The sequence below is a fragment of the Triturus cristatus genome, unplaced genomic scaffold (genome assembly GCF_964204655.1).
Source record: "Triturus cristatus unplaced genomic scaffold, aTriCri1.1 SCAFFOLD_440, whole genome shotgun sequence".
Taxonomy (NCBI): Eukaryota; Metazoa; Chordata; class Amphibia; order Caudata; family Salamandridae; genus Triturus; species Triturus cristatus.
The window spans coordinates 54,347-72,937 of NW_028188525.1; the positions used below are offsets into that span (position 1 = coordinate 54,347).

Genomic DNA, 18,591 nt, shown 5'->3' on the forward strand with positions numbered 1-18,591 from the left:
ATGGCGAATATCGACGCTATCCTCCTTAGGAACAATACCATCAGAGTTATCAGGAGGAAGTGGTTTGCATGCCGTCCTCTTTATTGACGGACCTACAGTTCATGTTGGCTGACTACAGGAAGAGATTTCCACCAACTCCTGTACCTCTGGAAATGCCATCATTAGTTCCTCGTCCACGCTCTATCCCATCTACTCCAAAGAGGGGTCAGGCTGTGTTGGCGGAACCCTTACAGGGATCACCTCCATCAATCCTTCAACAAGATCCGATTACTACGGATGATGACCAGGAGGGAGGAGAACTTGGAGATCCTGATAGAGAATAAGATGACTACCTCATTCCCACACTGCCTTCTCTGGTACCTGTTGACTCACCAACAGAGGATATTGGTGGGTTTCATAACTTTCTAGAAAGAACTGCAAAAAGATTTCACCTGCCTATGCCGGTTACTCAAACGGAATGTTTCTTATATGATTTTAAGGAGCCATATAGCAAATCGGTGAGGGCTATCCCAATTAGAAGTCATGTATGGGAGGAAGGACTTAAGGTCATGAAAACACCAGCGACAGTAACACCAGTACTCTCCAGGTTGGAGAAGAAATGCAAGGCCCCAGAGGACACTCCAGCCTGTTTGGTGGGCCATCCCAGCCCGGATTCGGTTATTTACCAGGCAGCTCAACGAAAATCCCAAAACCCATCGGCACCCATTACCACACCTCCGGATAGAGAGGGCAGGCGCCTAGATAACGCCTTTAAGCGTTTTTCCTCAATGTCAGCTCTGTTGGTCAGAGCTGCTAATGCCCTTGCCATATTTGGCAGATATGACAGATTGATGTGGTGTGACCTGGCTCCGTATATGGATGAACTTCCAGAAGAGAGTAGAACAGAGGTGAATAAGATTCTGCAGGAGGGAGAAAGAGCTGCTGCAGAAGTAATAGATTGTGCGATGGATATCGCAACTACAGTTTTCAGATCGCTTGGGGGTGCAGCGGTTTTGAGCCGCCAAAGATGGCTTTGAGCTACGTTATTTGGAACGGAGGTCCAAAATAAGATCCTGGACCTTTCTTTTGATGGGGAGTCTTTATTTGGGAAGCACATCGACGATGCGCTGCAGGATATCAAGAAAGGATACCTATACAGCGAAGGCTCTAGGGACTACAGTATCGGAAAGTGCCCTTTAGAGGAGCTAGAGAAAGGGGCTTCCATCCTACAGGGAAGGATTTCAACAGTATAGATACCCCTCGTACTCTACATCTTCCCAGCCGTACTGTCAACAGTATGTTCAGCAACAGTCAGGGGCGTATTATAAATCTTCTGCCCCCAGAGGAAGAACAGGACATCAGGTAAAAGACACCTCACAACGTCAATGACGAGCTTCAGGCTCCGGCTATCGTTACTCCCGCTTTTCCGGAGGTTCCCTGGGGGGAGCAAATTTCTTTTCATCTTCACCAGTGGCAGAAAATAACCACGGACTGGTGGGTCCTCAATCTAATACAATTTGGCCATACATTGGAGTTCCCTCAGATCCCTACTTGTGCTTCACCAGGACGCCAAAGAGTAAAACATCTACATCTCATGCGTTTGGAGATACTTACAATGCTCCGAAAAGGAGCAATAAAACTGGTGCCAATTCCCCAGAGAAGGTAGGGTTTTTATTCCGGTTTGTTTCTGGTTCGCAAGAACTTACGTCAATGGTGTCCGATCCTGGATTTGAGAACTCTAAACACTTATCTCAAAAAGCAGTCCTTCCGAATGGTTTCCCTTCAGGACATTCTGTTGCTCCTAAACCCAGGGGATCATATGACCACCTTAGAGTTACAAGATGCATATTTTCACATCCCCCATCCACCCTTCCCACAGGCACTACCTTCGATTTATTGTAGCCGGAAGCCACTACCAGTTCGAGGTGCTGCCATTTGGCCTCAAGTCGGTCCCAAGAATTTTCACAAAATGTCTGCCTCCAGTAGCAGCTGTTCTAATGAAGCAAAGACATAAGGGGTTTCCGTACCTGGACGATTGGTTGATCAAACCACCTTCACACGCAGCTGCTCAGTCGTCCACGGTGGCATGTACAAGGCTGTTTGCCGAATTAGGCCTGACTCTGAAAGAGGAACAATCTTTTCTCCATTCATCTAAGAGCATTATGTTCTTAGGGGCAATTCTGGACACCACAATAAACAAGTCGTTTCCTTCTCTAGAGAGACAAAAGAAACTAATATCTCTGTTCCAAGCATTCGCAAAAAGAAAGTCACTTTCAGTACTCTGCTACAAGTCACTCCTGGGGACAATGTCATCATGCATCCCTCTCGTCACTTTCTGCAGGTTAAGGATGTGTCCTTTGTAGGAGGAGCTGGATCGGCAATGGCGTCAAGCAGTAGTTTCCTTCGAGGATGTCATAACAATCACACCATATATGATCCAGGGCATTTCTTGGTGGACCCAATGTCAAAGTGTTTCCATCGGTCTTTCTTTTCTCAACATGCTGGCTCCACAGGTCATCGCGACCGATGCGTCCCTGGAAATTTGAGGGTCCTTCCTTCAAGACGTCCAGGTCAGTTGGCGTTGGCAGAATAAAGACCAACAACTTCACATCAATTTACTGGAGCTCAGGGCAGTGAGATCATCATTGCTGGCTTTTCTGCCAAGGAGAAGGAACTCGACTGTGCTCATCAGGACAGACAACACAAGAGCAATGCATTATCTCAACAAGCAGGGCGGCACAAGATCTCTCCCCATGTCTCAGGAGGCCCAGAGAATCTGGAGATTGGCTGTTCAAAACGGAATCTTGCTGAAGGCAGAACACCTTCCGGGGGATCAAAATATCAAGGCAGACTCATTCAGCAGACTCAAGTCAACCTGCCACGAGTGGGAAAACAATCAGTGAACCCTAGACAGTATCTTTCTAAAATGGGGCACACTAACAGTGGACCTCTTTGCAACAGCTCAGAACAAAAAATGCTGCTACTTTGCAAGTTGGCGTCACCAACAGGGATCCTGGGAGAATGCGTTTTTGATGGTATGGTCAGGCGTCTTTCCCTACGCCTTTCCGCCAATTCCCCTCCTACCACGTCTACTAATGAAGATCAAGAGGGAGCTGTGCAGGATGATCCTGATAGCCCTATGGTGGCCCAGAGATCATTGGTTCACAGAGCTTCTCCTCCTGTCGGAGACTGCACCTATTATCCTTCAGCCCATTCTATACCTCCTGGATGTCGCGGGACAAGTGCTATATCCAGATCCCAAGTCACTACGTTTAGCAGTATGGCTCCTGAACACTGTTAATTTCAACATCTAGAACTGCCATCTGAATGCAGGAATATTCTCTCAAATGCCCAAGCACAGAGTACGAATAAGATGCCCAGGATGAAATGGAGAAGATTCTGTTTATGGTGCTAGGAGTCTAATGTTCATTCTCTAAGATCCGCATCTCATGAGATTCCTCCTTATGCTCTACTTTTAGCAAGATTCTACTATTAGCAAAATCTGGATTAGCTCATGTGTCAATAACTGTCCATCTTGCTGCTATATCCTGTTTTAGGAGGACGTCCTCGGGACCATCGTTATGGTCGGAGAGAATCATAAAACAGTTCATGAAAGGATTATTTCGTACCTTACCTCCAGTTAAGCCTCCGCTATCTCTCTGGCAGCTGAATATAGTATTATCACAACTCATGAAACATCCCTTTGAACCCGTTCACAGGGCGGACCTTAAGTTCCTGTCTTGTAAGGTGGCTCTTCTCCTGGCACTCACATCGGCCAGGAGAGTTGGGGAGATTCAGGCCCTGACCATACAGAAACCCTTTCTGCAGTTTAAAGAGGATCGAATAGTCCTTCGTACTAATCCTAAGTTTATATCCAAAGTACCATCAGAATTTCACTTGAATTAACCTCTTATCCTTAAGAGGGTCTTCCCTTAACCGACTACTGCAGCGGAGAGGTCTCGTCATTCGCTGCATATCCAGCGTTGTCTGAAATGTTATCTACAAAGAACAAAAGCTTTTTGCAAATAGTCACAGCTGTCTGTGTCCTTAAGAGAGCCCAGAAAGGGCTATCCTCTTTCCAAAAAGGGGATTGCTCGATGGATCTCGAGTATAATCCAGTATTGCCATCATGCAGCAGGGAAACCTCTGGGAGCACGGGTGCGTGCTCATTAGACGAGAGCAGTATCTACATCTTCTGCATAGTTTGCTGGGGTACCTATCCAGGATATATGCAGGCCTGCTACCTGGAAGAGTACACACAACTTTACCAGGCATTACTCCCTGTATGCAGCTGCTAACAATGATGTGGCAGTGGGACAGGCTTTGCTGAGGAACCTTTTCCAGTGACGGTGAGCTCTTTCATCCCTCCTTCCTTTATACTTTAAGAATGTGCACGTTTTATTATAGATGCATTTATCTTTGTGTAGATGTTTATAATATAGTGGTTTCCAAAAGAACTGTTTACTCTCTATGGTGTTTACAATTATAGATCTTAAGCATGGAATATTTAACAATTGGGGTTCTATGGTTTTTTCAGGTAAAGCTATTCCTCTCTCCAGATTGACAATTTAAAGCACACTCTTGCATGCGTTCATGTAGATGCAGAATAAAATGTGCTACGTACTGCAAGCTACTCTGATTCAAGCATGTGAATCTATGAAAGTTCCAATACTAGAGTAAGAAAACAAGTTACTTACCTGTACCTGTAGTTCTCCAGTATTGGAAGCTTTCATAGATTCACATGCTACCCGCCCTCCTCCCCCGAGAGGCTCACCTTTTTGGATTTTGTACAGGGTTATCTTGGGCACAAGTGCTCGGAAAATCTGAAGGGCTAAGGTTCTCTCAGGAGTGTTCTAGAGGGTTTTGAGTTATGTAATTGGTTTTGTGCTCTTTTAGGTATGTATTTCAGGGGTAATTTAATCCCCAAATTCAGTTCTAGACGTCGTATAAACTAAGAATTGGAGTACTAGTCTGTGGTGTTCTTTTCTTCTTCATTTGAAGACATGTGCAGAAACAGAGAAACAGCCGACATGTGTTTCGCCCAGGGGCCAACAGGCCAGGGCTTACTCAAGGCAGGTAAGTCTTATGCGGTTGGCGTAAGGTATTGGTCCAAATTAAAAGTGCAGAATGCAAGCAAAATCTGCTAGGTCAAAATGCTGTCCGAGTGAGCTCTAGAGGGCGAAGGGTCTTGGTTGGTTCAGGGATTATTTTTGGTCTATTTTACAAAATGAGTTATGGGTTACAAAACTGAAATGGGCCTAGGCCTTTTTTCTGCTTTGTATTGATTTAAGCATTGCTTTTATGATGTACCGGGGACTCCCATCTCGACGACGGGGAATGATTCAAGCATGTGAATCTATGAAAGCTTCCAATACTGAAGAACAAGTAACTTGTTTTCTGTGGGTGTGAGCAGTGAAAAGAATTGAGCTGAGATTCTTGTCTTCTAGATAGCTGGATGCTAAGAAAGCAGTTTATTCATCATGTGAATGATAGTCAGCATTTTCCATCTCATAACACATCTGGAGTGAGGGAATTCAATTGTAAAACTCTTGGCCAGTAAATCATTAATCCATTGATCTTTATTCGGTTTCCATATTGTTTGTATAGAGGGAAGCTCTAGTCCATTTCTCTGAACTCCTGGCAACGCTTTCATTAAGTACTTTCACATGCTCCTTTTTAAAAAAAAGATTTTGTTTACATCAGGTCTGATGCTCCTCACAGAGGTTCCACCCGAGAGTGTGAGAATGAGTCACAGGAGCCTGAAGAAGAGGAAGAGATCCTTGGTTCTGATGACGACGAACAAGAAGATCCCAGCGATTACCGCAAAGGTGACATTTCACTTAACAATAAGAGCGTGAGCATTAATTACCAGGGAGCTCCCCAAATGTAATAAATAATGATACATGCCGAACATCATTAGTTTTTTCGCGCATTTCTTGGCAATAGTTAGAAAGTTGAACCGCTCATGCTTATGTTTTTGTAATGGTGTGACAGATGTGTTTAATGAGCAGAAAATTAAGAGTCACTTCTGAGTGAAGTGATAGAAAAAAGTCTCTGGGATGTGTAAAATAGTATAGTGGTGAGAGAGATTTATTATTGTTCCGACATAATAATGCACCTGTAGATGTCTACCTCACTCTTACTAGGCCTGTCCTGCTTTTTATTCTTTCTCACCAGCACCTTTCGCCCTACCATTTCTTGGAGTACACCAAGTATTTTGTCTTAGTGTTAATTTCAAGGCCAAATGCTCAGCAAAATGGTTAAAACTATCTACCAAGGGGGCGTGGCTTGATCGCCCATCGTGGCGGACGCAGCTCAGAGGGGCTCCGGTTCCCCATGCCATTTTCTGCCAATTATCCTACACTATCCTTGTTAGACACGGGGTAGCGTGGTGTAGAGCGGGTGGGCCAAACTCCGGAGGAAATGTGTAAAGCATCCACGCAGCACACACAGGCGACACACGAGGCACACTATAAAAAGAGACCACACCAGTTTAGGTGAAAAACAGTTTGTGTATTGTAAAATAAACACATCAGAAGGGAATCACAGGTGCAGATAAACTGTGCCAGCCAGCACCGGGTAATAATTCACAGGGGGACTATATACAGGGCAGCGCCAATCGGGCCGCTGCCAGAACCAACACAAAGGATACAGAATAGTAAATGTGGAGTCAATCAATGAACATGTAACCGCCAGTCGCTGCTGGCAAACCCCTGCACGTAGCATACATCGCTTTAGGCCTATGTCAAAGTGGCATTAGGCATGAAACGAAAACATCTCTGCCTCTCGGTAGGCATAAAAAATATCGGGGTATGAGGCATTAACCATGAGCCTAGAATGAAAACGTCAGGTCAGCATATAAGCACATTATGCGCAAGCCTGGAAGGAAATCATCATGGCATGAATACGTTACGCATACATTGCAATCAGCATAAAAGTATTAGGCATAACCTATTTGCATACATCACTTTAGGCATATACTAAGTAGGCCTTGGGCCTAGAACCTTACGCAGGGCATCAGTAAGCAGGAAAACATTAGCATGGGTGCACCGGACACAAACCCCACTCAGGCCTGGGATCAGCAGCGCCAACCTTTGGGAAAAAGATATTCGGCAGGATCACAGCACGTGCAGACCTTCAGTATGGGACCTACACATGAGGCCTAGAAGGAAAACATCCCTGCATCATCATATCCACATCAAAGCATGGAAGCACTAGGCCTAACTCTTGGATATAGAACACAGTATGCCTTCTATCCGCATACGTCAGTGTGCATGAACACCTGAGCATGGGGCATAAACATGTGGGCCCAGGGCACCCTCCTTAGCCTCAAAGCCTGAGCAACACATTAGGCAGTAAATCATCAGCATAGATGTATTAGGTGCAACAATAGGCATCGGAGCATGACGTGTAAGACATATTAGGTGTAACCTCAGCAACTTATGTAACTACACCTGGGCATGAAAGCAACAACCTTAGGGTAACAACACGTTATGCATACATCTTAGTATTAGGCGTCCTCAACTACCCTATGCACCAATCCTGGGGTATAAACCCCTTAGGCATGAATCTTTGCAGGTACATTAGGCATCATTAGGGCATTTCTCATTAGCATGAAAACATGAACATAATGGCAGGATTACCCTGCGCGTAGAAATGCATTAGGCCTCAAGTCAGAAGGGTGAACCTCATACATGCACACACGTTGCAAAGATTGCCACAACTCCCTGGAAGTAGCTGTCTCTCAGGTGGGCAGTATTGGGTCACACAAAAACAGTTCTCAACTGTGCAAGATTAGGCTCTGCTGGCAGAACAGTTCCTTACATGTAGAACAAGCCGCAGCAACATTAGGGGAAAGCTGTGCGCATTGCGAATGCCACCAACATTGCAGATGAGCCTTTGGCGACCAGATGCCCACGTTGCTGCGCTAAGTCCAGGAATGCAGGACTGAGAGTCCTGGGGCCTGGAAAACAGTTGTAGCACTTAACGAGGCGCTAGACAGCCGGCAGAGCACAGTCACTGCGAATATAGCGCTCTGGCAGCACAGCGATGCAGAACCCACCAGAGGGAGTAGCGCCCACACTCCTCACCTCCTGGGAATACAGGCAGTCCAAGTATAGCGCTCACGAGGCGCTAGGGCAGCAGAGCAGGCAGGCCAGGCTGGGCAAGATCAGCAGACAGTGGGCACTCATCAGTACGGGACAGCAGCTGCTAGAAGCGGTCATTTCCCATAAAGTGGCACTCCTCCTGACATAGCAGCCTTCACTCCAGCAAGGGGGCTCTCACTAGCCCTGTGGACAGCAGAGGGGTACAGTTGGGCACAGGGGCCAGCACACAGGCCCATGCGGCGGTACCTCCTGGCAGAGTGTCGCCTCTCATTCAGGTCCACGCTCAGTCTGAGCACATGGAAGCACAGCTCCTCTACATATCCACCCCTCCTCCCACCTACCAGCAAGGGCTAGAATCTTCCAGAAGGCCCCTGGCAGTTCCCAACTGTCACTGTGGGGGAAGTGTGGAGCACCTTGTCACTTCAAACACTAGACCGCCAACCCACCTCAGGCAGGCGGCACAAAGCACACAGCAATGGCGTCCATTTTAAAAGTGACATTTCTGCAATGGTGAAAATAAAGGTGCATATGTCATTGCACAGCATTTATTATTTTCCTCTCACAACACACATGGCATATACATTTCTTACCATGGGGGAGATGTGCCCTAAAGGGGGGTGGGGGGGGTTCCTAATATAAGCCTATGTACGGCAGAAAGCACCCCAAACAGGGTGACATTTTAAACATGACATTTTTAAAACGTGCAAATAACCCTCTGCACACCATTGCGCAGTATTTAACATTTTCCATTCAGCCACCCCCTGTCAGTAGAAAGGCTAGGGGAAAAAGCAAACAAATTCGGGGAACAAGGGCCAAGTCCAACAATCCTGCTTGCAGATGACTCACCTTGCTTCACTGCTCCTCTGAACGGACCTGGAGCGTGACGGTGCCATTGGCTGGGCGCTTGGCTGGGTGGGTGATTGCGTAGCTCTCCTTCACCCGCTCCTCTAGTATGCTGATCGCTGCTCCTGCCATCGCTGCTCCTGCCGCTGCGGCCCGCCCGGGGCCTGTTGGACGAGACGGCGGTGGAGGCCCAATCCTGACGCCCTGAGGCCCAGACCCCGGAGCGGGGGTGCCCGGCGCTCCTGGTGTGCCGCCCTTGGAGAGCAGAACCGCACGGGCATGCGCGGATCCTGGCTGGCTGGTCCCCCTCGACCCTGCAGCCGCCATCTTGCCGGCGGGGTCCGGGGTGCGTTGGTGCCGGCTCTTCAGTTGGACGATCCTTGGCGCCGTGGTGTAGCCGGTAGCGTCGTGCTACTATGGGGTGCCCGCAGCTGATTCCCCAGCGCTCTGTGCGCAGCCACAATTCTGCTGAGGGCTGAGCTGGGGCCCTGCTTTTCCTGTGGTGAGCTGAACCGGCGGATTGCAGCGGACATCTGGCTCGAGCGCCCAGGACTGACGCGCGGCTGCCCTGGTGGAGCTGCCTGCACACAGGGTGCCGATTGGAGTTTCCTGACGGTGAGTGGCCCGCCAACCTCCATCTATCTCCTATGACTGGCAGCCTCAGTGTATTAGGGCCAATCCTGCATGCTGTGGGGCTCATCAGGTGGAGACGTCCCTTGACTGGTACATGAGGGCCCTGAGGGGGCTTTGACTGTGCGTGGGGCGAGCGCGTGCGGCCCTCTGCTCTGGCCTGCGCTTTGTGGGCCTGGCTGAGGGCTGCGAAAGGGTATCTATGACGAACTTTATCACTAAGTGGCTTAAAGATATTCTGCCTCCTGATCTCCTATCTTCTGCCTTCATTGTAGAGCGGGCGCACAGGGCCCTGACGCAGAAGCCCTCTCCGGGTGAGGCCCCGAGGCCTGTTATCGCTAAGATTATGAACTACGCCGACAGGGATGCTATTTTGCGATTCGCCAGGACACATAAAGACCGCTTCGTATATGAATCCAGTGCCATCTTGGTCTTCCCGGACTACACGCGCTTAGTCCAGCAACAACTCCAATTCTTTATGGCCGCAAAGCGTAGACTAAGAGAACTGAATGTACAATATATGCTGCTGTATCCAGCTCGCATGCGCGTAATCTATAATTCTAAATCCTATTTCTTTGATACCCCTGGGCGGTCTTGCATGGTCTGATGAGCGGGCTCCCCATCGGCCTTGGATTCGGACTCCTCTCGTAGATCCAGATCTCAGCGGCCATGATGCAATAAGTCCCAGAAGCGGCTTCGCCGAGCCCTGATCGACCGCTTTGATGGCTTCAGACTGCTCCACTTCCCAAATGGTGTTTCGTAAAACAATGTGTTTGTTGAATTTTGCTTTAGTGATGTCGTCTTCTGAGTGGGCGTGGGACCCGCTTTGCGGGCTGCTAGGCCATGATTGTTTTGCACTCCCCGTTTTCTTAGGTTGATTGGGTGGGATGGGAACCTTTGATGTGGTATCGGAGGGTCCCCAGTTGGGAGTCCTCTGTTCTCTACACCGCAACAGATGCTCCTTGTTTCTGGTAGTGGGGGGTGGGTGGTCCGTTTTTCAGAAGGGTTGGTTTATTTTGTTTGGTTAATACATGCAGACAGTGCGTTATGTTACATATTGTCTCCTATACAGATCCCCTTGCTTTATACAACTTCTTCCTAGAACCCAATGACGTCCGGTCAGGCACATCCCCTGGGAGACTTAACAGTGGTCTCCTGGAATATTCGGGGATTACTAAATAAGATGAAACGGGGGGCTGTCTTGCGACAGGCAAAGAGGTATGGGGCAGACCTCCTACTCTGCAGGAAACGCACCTGCTGGGCACGACAGCCCCGTGCCTTGCTCGGTTTGGCTTCTATTACATCTACCATGCGGGGTTCACAAGGGGCTCCAGGGGGGTGGCAGTTCTTATACACCGCAGAGTCCAGTTTCGATATATAGCACATAGGGCAGGCCCTGGGGGTCAGTTCCTTTTCGGCACTGGCAAGGTGCATGGCGAGCAGGTCACCATTGGGAGTATTTATGCCCCTCCACCTCTGGGCGCTACTTTCATTGAAAATTTATTGGGGGTCTGGGGATCCCTTCCGAGTGGTTTGACCCTGATGGGTGGGCGATTGGAATGACACGATGGGGCCTTCTGATAGACAACGCACCATGGATACCCCTATACCCCAGGGTCCGACTAAACTGCATACCTTAGCGTCAACATTAGACTGGGCAGACATATGGTGCGAATTCCACCCTACTGAACATGACTATACATATGTCTGCGGTCCATGGGTCACAGTCCCAACTTGATTACTTTTTTGTTTCTCTGGTATTTCTCCATAGATTTTCCCAGGTGCAACACCGGCCACGCGTTCTGTCCGACCACTCCCCGGTCACGTTGCGCTTTCACACGTGCTCACGCAGGCCCCCATTCCGCTGGCGCATGTCCCCTTGGCACCTCCGTAGTCCAGGCTATCAGGTCATGCTCAACGCAGCGATCACTACTTATCTTGCTGACAATGGCCCATCCGCCCCCTCGAACACTACCCTCTGGGAGGCTCTCAAGCCGACCGTCAGGGGCTCCGACATTAGCTATCGCACACAGGAGAAACTGAAGCGCCGCAAACAACTTGATGCCATAGAAGAGTGCCGGACGACCCTGTCTGCCCAGCTCAGTGCCAATCCCTGCCCCGTCCTTCGTCGTAATTTGTTCTTAGTGCAACAAGAACTGCGTCAACACCTCCTGGGTGAAGCTAAAGAGATCTGGGAGGCATCTCAACATCGGATATATCAGTGGGGGGACAAGTCAAGTAAAATGCTCCATAGACTGTGCCAAGCAGACGGCGCCCCGGCCGTCACGCCTACAATCCAGGGTTCAGATGGGTCCATGTACACGTCGCCGGCGGAGGTAGCGGACGACTTTGCGAGACACTTCACATCTCTGTATGCCCGCAAGGAGCAGATCTCTGCCGAACTTATTGCTGAGTTCCTCAGGGACATTCCGCCTTGCAGGCTCACCGATTCAGTGCGGGAGAACCTGGAGGCACCCATTAAATTAGAAGAGCTGTCTGGTGCCCTCTGTGCGATTCAGCCGGGTCGCACCCCGGGTCCCAACGGGTTCCCCATGGAATTCCTTCGGTCCCACATGACCTTATTGGGGCCTCACTTGTTGGCAACCATTGCGGTTGCAACCGATCGGAGAAGTCTGCCTCGGTAATGGCGGCACGCGGAAATAGTGCTATTTCCTAAGCCTGGCAGGCCCCTCGAGGACCCGTCTTCCTACCGCCCCATCTCTCATTAATTTTGAACCCAAATTGTTGGGGAAGGTCTTGGCCGACCGCCTTTGCGGGTGCGTCACCGATCTGATCTACCCCGACCAGTCGGGCTTTGTGCCGCAGAGGGCTACGAGACACAACATCAGGCGCGTTCACAATGCCATTGCTGCGGCCCCTACCTTAGGCCGGTCTGCTGCCCTATTATTGGCCGATATTGATAAGGCATTCGACCCCTTAAGCTGGGTCTATCTTTTTCAACTACTTGAAGCAGTCAACTTTGGGCCCCGTTTTCTGACCTATATACGCCTGTTGTATACTAATTTGACGGCGTCACTTTGTATTGCCGGACACCGCTCCCGCCCTTTTCTGATTCGGAGAGGTACCCGCCAGGGCTGCCCGCTTTCTCCATTGTTGTTCGCCCTGGCAGTAGAGCCCCTAGCGGCCTGGGTAAGAAGTGACCCGGTGCTCAGGGGGTTCGATTGGTCCCGCTCGCAGTCAGATCGTATAGCGCTATACGCTGATGATGCCCTATTTTTTATGACTGATCCGTGGTACTCTGGACCCCGAATCCTGGAAATCCTTAGGGTGTTTGGTAGCACCACCGGTCTCCACACTAACCCTGCTAAATCAATTCTCTTCCCGGTATGTGGACATCAAGGCCGTGAATCGTGGCCTGCGCAGCTGTCCCGGGCCACAGATGGGTTCAAATATCTGGGGATTTACATCTCCCGATTGCCCCAAAATCTCTTGGGCACATAATATTTCCCCGTTAATGGTTAGCCTCAAAAACGAGACGGCGGTATGGTCTGCTCTCCCGTTGTCCCTCTATGGGCGATCAGCCATTTTTAAGATGGTGTCCCTGCTTCGGATATTCTAGCGCCTTCAAAATTTCCCATACCCTATCCCTCATTCCTGGTTCGCACAGGTGAACGCAATTCAAAATAACTTCCTATGGGGAGGTGGGGCTGTTCGGGTGGCACTTCGCACCTGTTCAGTCATCGTATTGTGGAGGGATCGCGGCAGCTGACATCTATTCCTGTTATGTTGCATCTCACATCCTTGTAATCAATGAACTATGGTACAATTCTCCCACAGACCCGGCGTATGTTATTGAACATGCCTCTATGGAGCAGGTCCGCCTACTCCATCTATTATACAGTTATACAAGGCTTGATCATCTACTGCCGACTGGCAGACAAGCCATACAGCTGTGGTGGGCTAAGACCAGGCAGATGGGATGGAAGGGGAGACTAACTCGACAGACACCCCTGTGGCAGGTTACAAACCTCAGGACTGCTACTGCACTGCGGGGATTTCGAAGATGGGACCTGGTGGGGATCTCGACGCTAGGAGATGTCATGAGGGGTGCCACAATAAAATCATCTTCAACAATTACAAACGGATTTCAGCCTATACGAGTCACATTTTTACAAATATCTACAGCTCTGACATGCGTTCTCCCCTCAGATCCGCTATTTGGAAACCCTCCCTGAGTTTCAGCCTCTGGAGGGGGCCGTTTGTTAATGGGGGGATCTCGGATTACATAAAATTAGGCAAATTTATCAAACACTGACAACACTCACCCTCACTACTTTGGACAAGACCCGACTGGCCTGTCAGGCAGATATCCCTGAATTAACAGATGACGACTGGGCCGAAGCGATAGCCAGCCCTAGGGGCGCAGCTGTCTCCACACGCTACAGACTCGTCCAGTTCAAATATTTGCATCAAGTTTATTATACCAGGGTACGTCTGTGGCGGATGGGGGTCATTCAGTCCCCAGTATGCTTGTGGTGTGTCTGTGAGGAGGGGTCCTTTTTCCATACCGTGTGGACTTGCATGGCCCTGCAGCCCTTTTGGAACAGGTTCGATCATGTCTCAATGAGGTGTTGGGGTGGGTGCTTCCATTGGACCCACGGCTGTTCCTATTACATTCCACAGACGACATTGGGGGGAATCGCTACAAACAACATCTACTGTTCCTTGCCCTTACTATTGCCAAGAGAGACATAGCGCAGTGTTGGAAATCATCCTCTCCTCTGACCATAGGCAAATGGAAGGCCACACCACATAAGTGTATGGGAGCTGAGATCGCTGTCTTTGGAGCTCGGGGCTGCCCCCGGAAACACCGTAAGATTTGGACACGATGGGCGACTTATCGGGGAATTAAATTGCCCCCTCTGTCTGAGGAAGACCCATAAAAGTTACCCTTTGCTCCCCGCCCTGCATTACCCCGAACTATGTTGTTTGACTGTATCACAGTCTTATTGGCATGAATATCGGGAATCTGTTGCATCATGTACTATATTTTGGGATCTGACCACTGTCTGCATATTGTTTATATTGCTTTTATTTTTGGTTTACCTGCATGTTTGGCAGGCGCTGTTTATTTTGGTGGAAATGGTTATTTCTGCATATGCTGTTCAAATGATCACATATGCCACTGTGGGGCTTTCGCCCGATATATTGCAAAATAACCAAATACAATTTGTTAAATTTCTTTTTTTTTTTTTTTATCTAGCTACCAAGTTTTGCAGTCCCCTCCTAGTTTTAGAATACAATGTGTCATCTGCAAAGAGGAGTGCTGGTATTTTTAACCCCGCTAAGGATGTTGAATCATTAACCAAGCCCAATAGATAGGTGATACAGTTGTTATAAAGGAGTAATAGGGTTGCTGCGAGCACACACCCCTGCTGTACACCTTGGTCAACAGGAAAAGCATCAGTTAGCTCTCCTTTTACCCCAAACATTACTTTTGCAAAGTTCCCCTTATGGAGCAATCTAATCAGATGACCAAGGTCAGGCGGCATACCTAGTCCCTGGAGGACTTCCCAAAACTTTCCCCTAGAGACTTGGCAAAAAAGCGGCATGCAAGTTTATGAACTCCACAAAGAGGTCACCCATGGCCAGGGCCACCACCTTCCATTTGACCAGGAGGAACCGAAAGACCTGGTCCCCAGCACTAACCTTCTGCCTAAATCCTGCCTGAAGGTTAATGAGAATGTTTTTCTTGTGACACTAGTCTAACAACCTCTCCGGCACATGTTTACAGACAATTTTTTTGAGATTGTCCAAGAGGCTACTAGAACAGTAGTTGGCAGGCACACTGGGGTTCCTCTTTTTAAAAATTGGCACAATCTCTGCTCGCCTTCCAGAAAGAGGAGACCACCCCCTCCTGCAGCAATGGCTTTGGAAACAACACTGATTTAGGGAACCCATACACTTGGATTGGACTTGAAAACATCAGCCTATATATTATCAAAACTTGGGGCTCTCCCAGATCAAAATGAGACCACTGCACGCTCCGTCTCCTCCAAGGAGATGATTACCGGGTACTATATTTGGTTCAATCGTCTGGGCATATCCCCACGCCCCAGTTGGGTCTCATCAACTACAACAGGGGTATACAATCTCCTAAAGTGTGCAACCCTCTCACTCGGGAGAGTAGGAGTTTCGTAGGGTTTGCCCAAATTCCCTTCACTCATGCGGACTAAGGACCAGAACTTTTTTTAGTCGTTAACTTCGGCATTGAATAGTTCTGCCCACATATCCTCGTCCCATTCTAGTTTGGCTGTTCTCACAGTTGCCCGGTAATTCTCCCTACATTCCCTGAAGGCTTGGGTGTCCCCTCTTTTTATAGCATACAAGAGGTGTACCTTGGCCTTTTTGCACGCAACATTAAACTATCCTCTTTGTACTTTAGAAACCTGCTAGTTGGAACACTCAATTTGTCAAAGTCCTCAAGGTGCTTGGCAAGGACCTAGTCATTTTCCCAGAACACATACATTCTCTCCATGTGTGTAACCAAAATGGAGTACAGGGACCTAACTCGCTCTGGAGAGGCCCTAAATACTTACCATCTCACATTCCTTCTGTTATTTGTAGCTACCAGGCGCCCATGACCCTTGTCTGCATCTGCGGTTTTAGAAATGATCATTGAAATGTTTAGCCTTAACGTCAATGGATTGTGTTCACTCTCCTCTTTCCACAACAATCATATCTTCCAACTTTCTCCACATTATTCCAACGAGAAGGATGTAATCAATTATACTCTGGTAAGTCCCTCTTCTAAAAGTCCATGCCAGGAGTTTGTCTGATAAATAGCGCCCATTGCATGTCCTAATGTTATGTGCAATAGCCTGGAGCGCTGCTCTGAAAAGGGGTCTCCCTTTAGAGGGGTCTATATCTGGAATGCCTCACGCAAGTTTCTCGTCTCTAGTTAGATCACTAACCATGCTTCTTGTCCCCTGCAGTGATCACCTGGAGGGTATTTACATACTTTCCAAGGACTGTATCCAAAAGATGAAGTACTTGAGATTCCTGCATATAACTAGTACCCCTGTTATAGATGTTTATGAGCAAAAGGGGATCGAAGTTGGTCCCTGTCAATAACCGAGTTTGAACATTAAGGAAACCCAGGTGCAGGAATGTAACTACTTAGGAAAGAGTGTCCCGTACTTACACCAAGAGCTTGCCCGAGGGGTGCCCAGCACTTGATTTACTCGCCAGAACGTAGTAACCTCTAAAGCCACACCTATTCACCTGGTCGACCGCCCATGTTTCCTGAATGAGGCAAATGTCACACTTATCCACTAAAGTACTCCAGTCTAGGTCTCCTATCTTGCACCTGATTCCTGCAATATTCCAACTTAACAGAAGAGCCTGGGGCGAAACAAAGGTGGGTTGACACAGTGGGGTTATGCACTTATTTCTCCTCACATTTTCTACATTGGTCAGAGACATTACTGGTCGGGCAACACAAAGCAACACATCACCCATAGTATCTAGGTGCCTTTCCTGCACACTACACATCAACTCACTGTCCGAGAATGACCCTTCGTTTATGACCCTCCTGAGTTTCTTGAAGCAAAGACGCTATACTTTTCTCGGAAGGGTAAGCTCTAGCCTCTATTGACTTGTTTTGCTCTCATGAACTGCTTTTCTTGTACAGGTTTGCGTGATTATTTTTCTCTCTTTAGAGAAAACCCCAGATTGTGTAGCGTTGACATCACTACGTCTATGTTCCTTGCATTTGTGTTGGGAATTTGCTTTTACCAGCCAGTTCTCTAAATAAGGGTATACATGTGTTCTCCAGTATTTGGGGTGTCTTTCATACATTCACATGCCCGAATCATTCCCCGTCGTCGGAGTGGGAGTCCCACGGTACATAAAAAAAAGCAATAATCATGCATATAATAACCAAAAAACCTTGGTAACCTGAAACCAGGAAGTAAAGTAGCCTAAGCTACAAGGAAAAAACTTCCACACCTATGACTATCACAGTCATTATGTCCAGTCCAAACTGCAGCCAATCAGGCTACAGCACCCACCAGAATGTTCTCCTCAGAGGCTCAGGCTCTCAAATTTTCTACCGCACGTTGTGTGAAGGGAGTCTCCCTGAGCTCTGCTCAGTACTTCACAGTTTTTTGCTTACTTCATGATGTCAACTTCTAAAAGGTCTCTCTTTAGGTCTTGAGTCCTGTGGAAAGCTCCGGCTATTCTCTGAAGATCCTCACAAGAAATGTATCTACTGCCTCTATCCGGAACATGAGGTGAGGGATTGTAAGATCTGCAGGACCTTCCCTCAGAAAACCCTCAGGGATAGAGAAGGGCGCCTGCTTCTGTGGCTACAGAAGATTAAGGACAAGGATAACCCTTTATCTGAGGTAGAAAGTGCAGCCTCTGGGTCCTCTGTATCCTCCAGAAAGAGGATGGCTGAAGAAGAATTATCTTCTCCTGGGGCGAAGGTGTTGAGGAAAGTTCAGCCTGCTAAGGGATCTGGCCAGTCTTCTTCTACTTCAAAGAAGGCTTCTCCACCTTCCAAATTCAAGCCTGCTATGCCCCCGAGGAAATCAGGAAAGTCTCTGGCACCTAAACGATTCCCTGACCAGGAATTACCTCAGGTAAAAATGCCGTCATCAACGGCTTCCCTCGTCGACGAAGATAGCCTCGTCGTCGTCTACTTCCTCGTCGACGAAGATTGCCTCGTCGACGGCTAACATCTCGTCGACTAAAGTTGCCTCGTCATCGAAGACTGCTTCTGCATCAGCCCACATCTTATTTCCACCACCGCCATTGTCGACGGTCTCGTCGACGGCACACTCGTCAACGCCTCTTATCTTCCTGCACAGATTTGCAGGTTTGGACTGCAACATCGGCGTCTGCTTCATCCATCCAGCCTTCGACAGCGGCTTCTCTTCTTCAACGTCGTGGCTCCTCTTTGGAAGCCCTATCACCATTGAAGCTGCCGGAACAGCTGTTAGATTCTGAGGAGGAGGATGAGGAGGACGAATCTGGAGAGGATGACCGATTCCGCACTGCGAGGAGT

At 48.5% G+C, this 18,591-nt stretch overlaps 1 protein-coding gene across 1 annotated transcript in view; it reads left to right on the forward strand.

The window, feature by feature from the left end:
* The first annotated feature begins 5,009 nt into the window (after positions 1-5,009).
* Positions 5,010-18,591, forward strand: part of LOC146768966 (SRSF protein kinase 1-like) — an 82,353-nt gene continuing 68,771 nt past the window's right edge. The window contains exons 1-2 of the mRNA XM_085640585.1: positions 5,010-5,055; positions 5,667-5,807. Of these exons, the coding sequence (XP_085496711.1) occupies positions 5,010-5,055; positions 5,667-5,807 (187 nt within the window). The remainder of the gene's footprint in view (positions 5,056-5,666; positions 5,808-18,591) is intronic.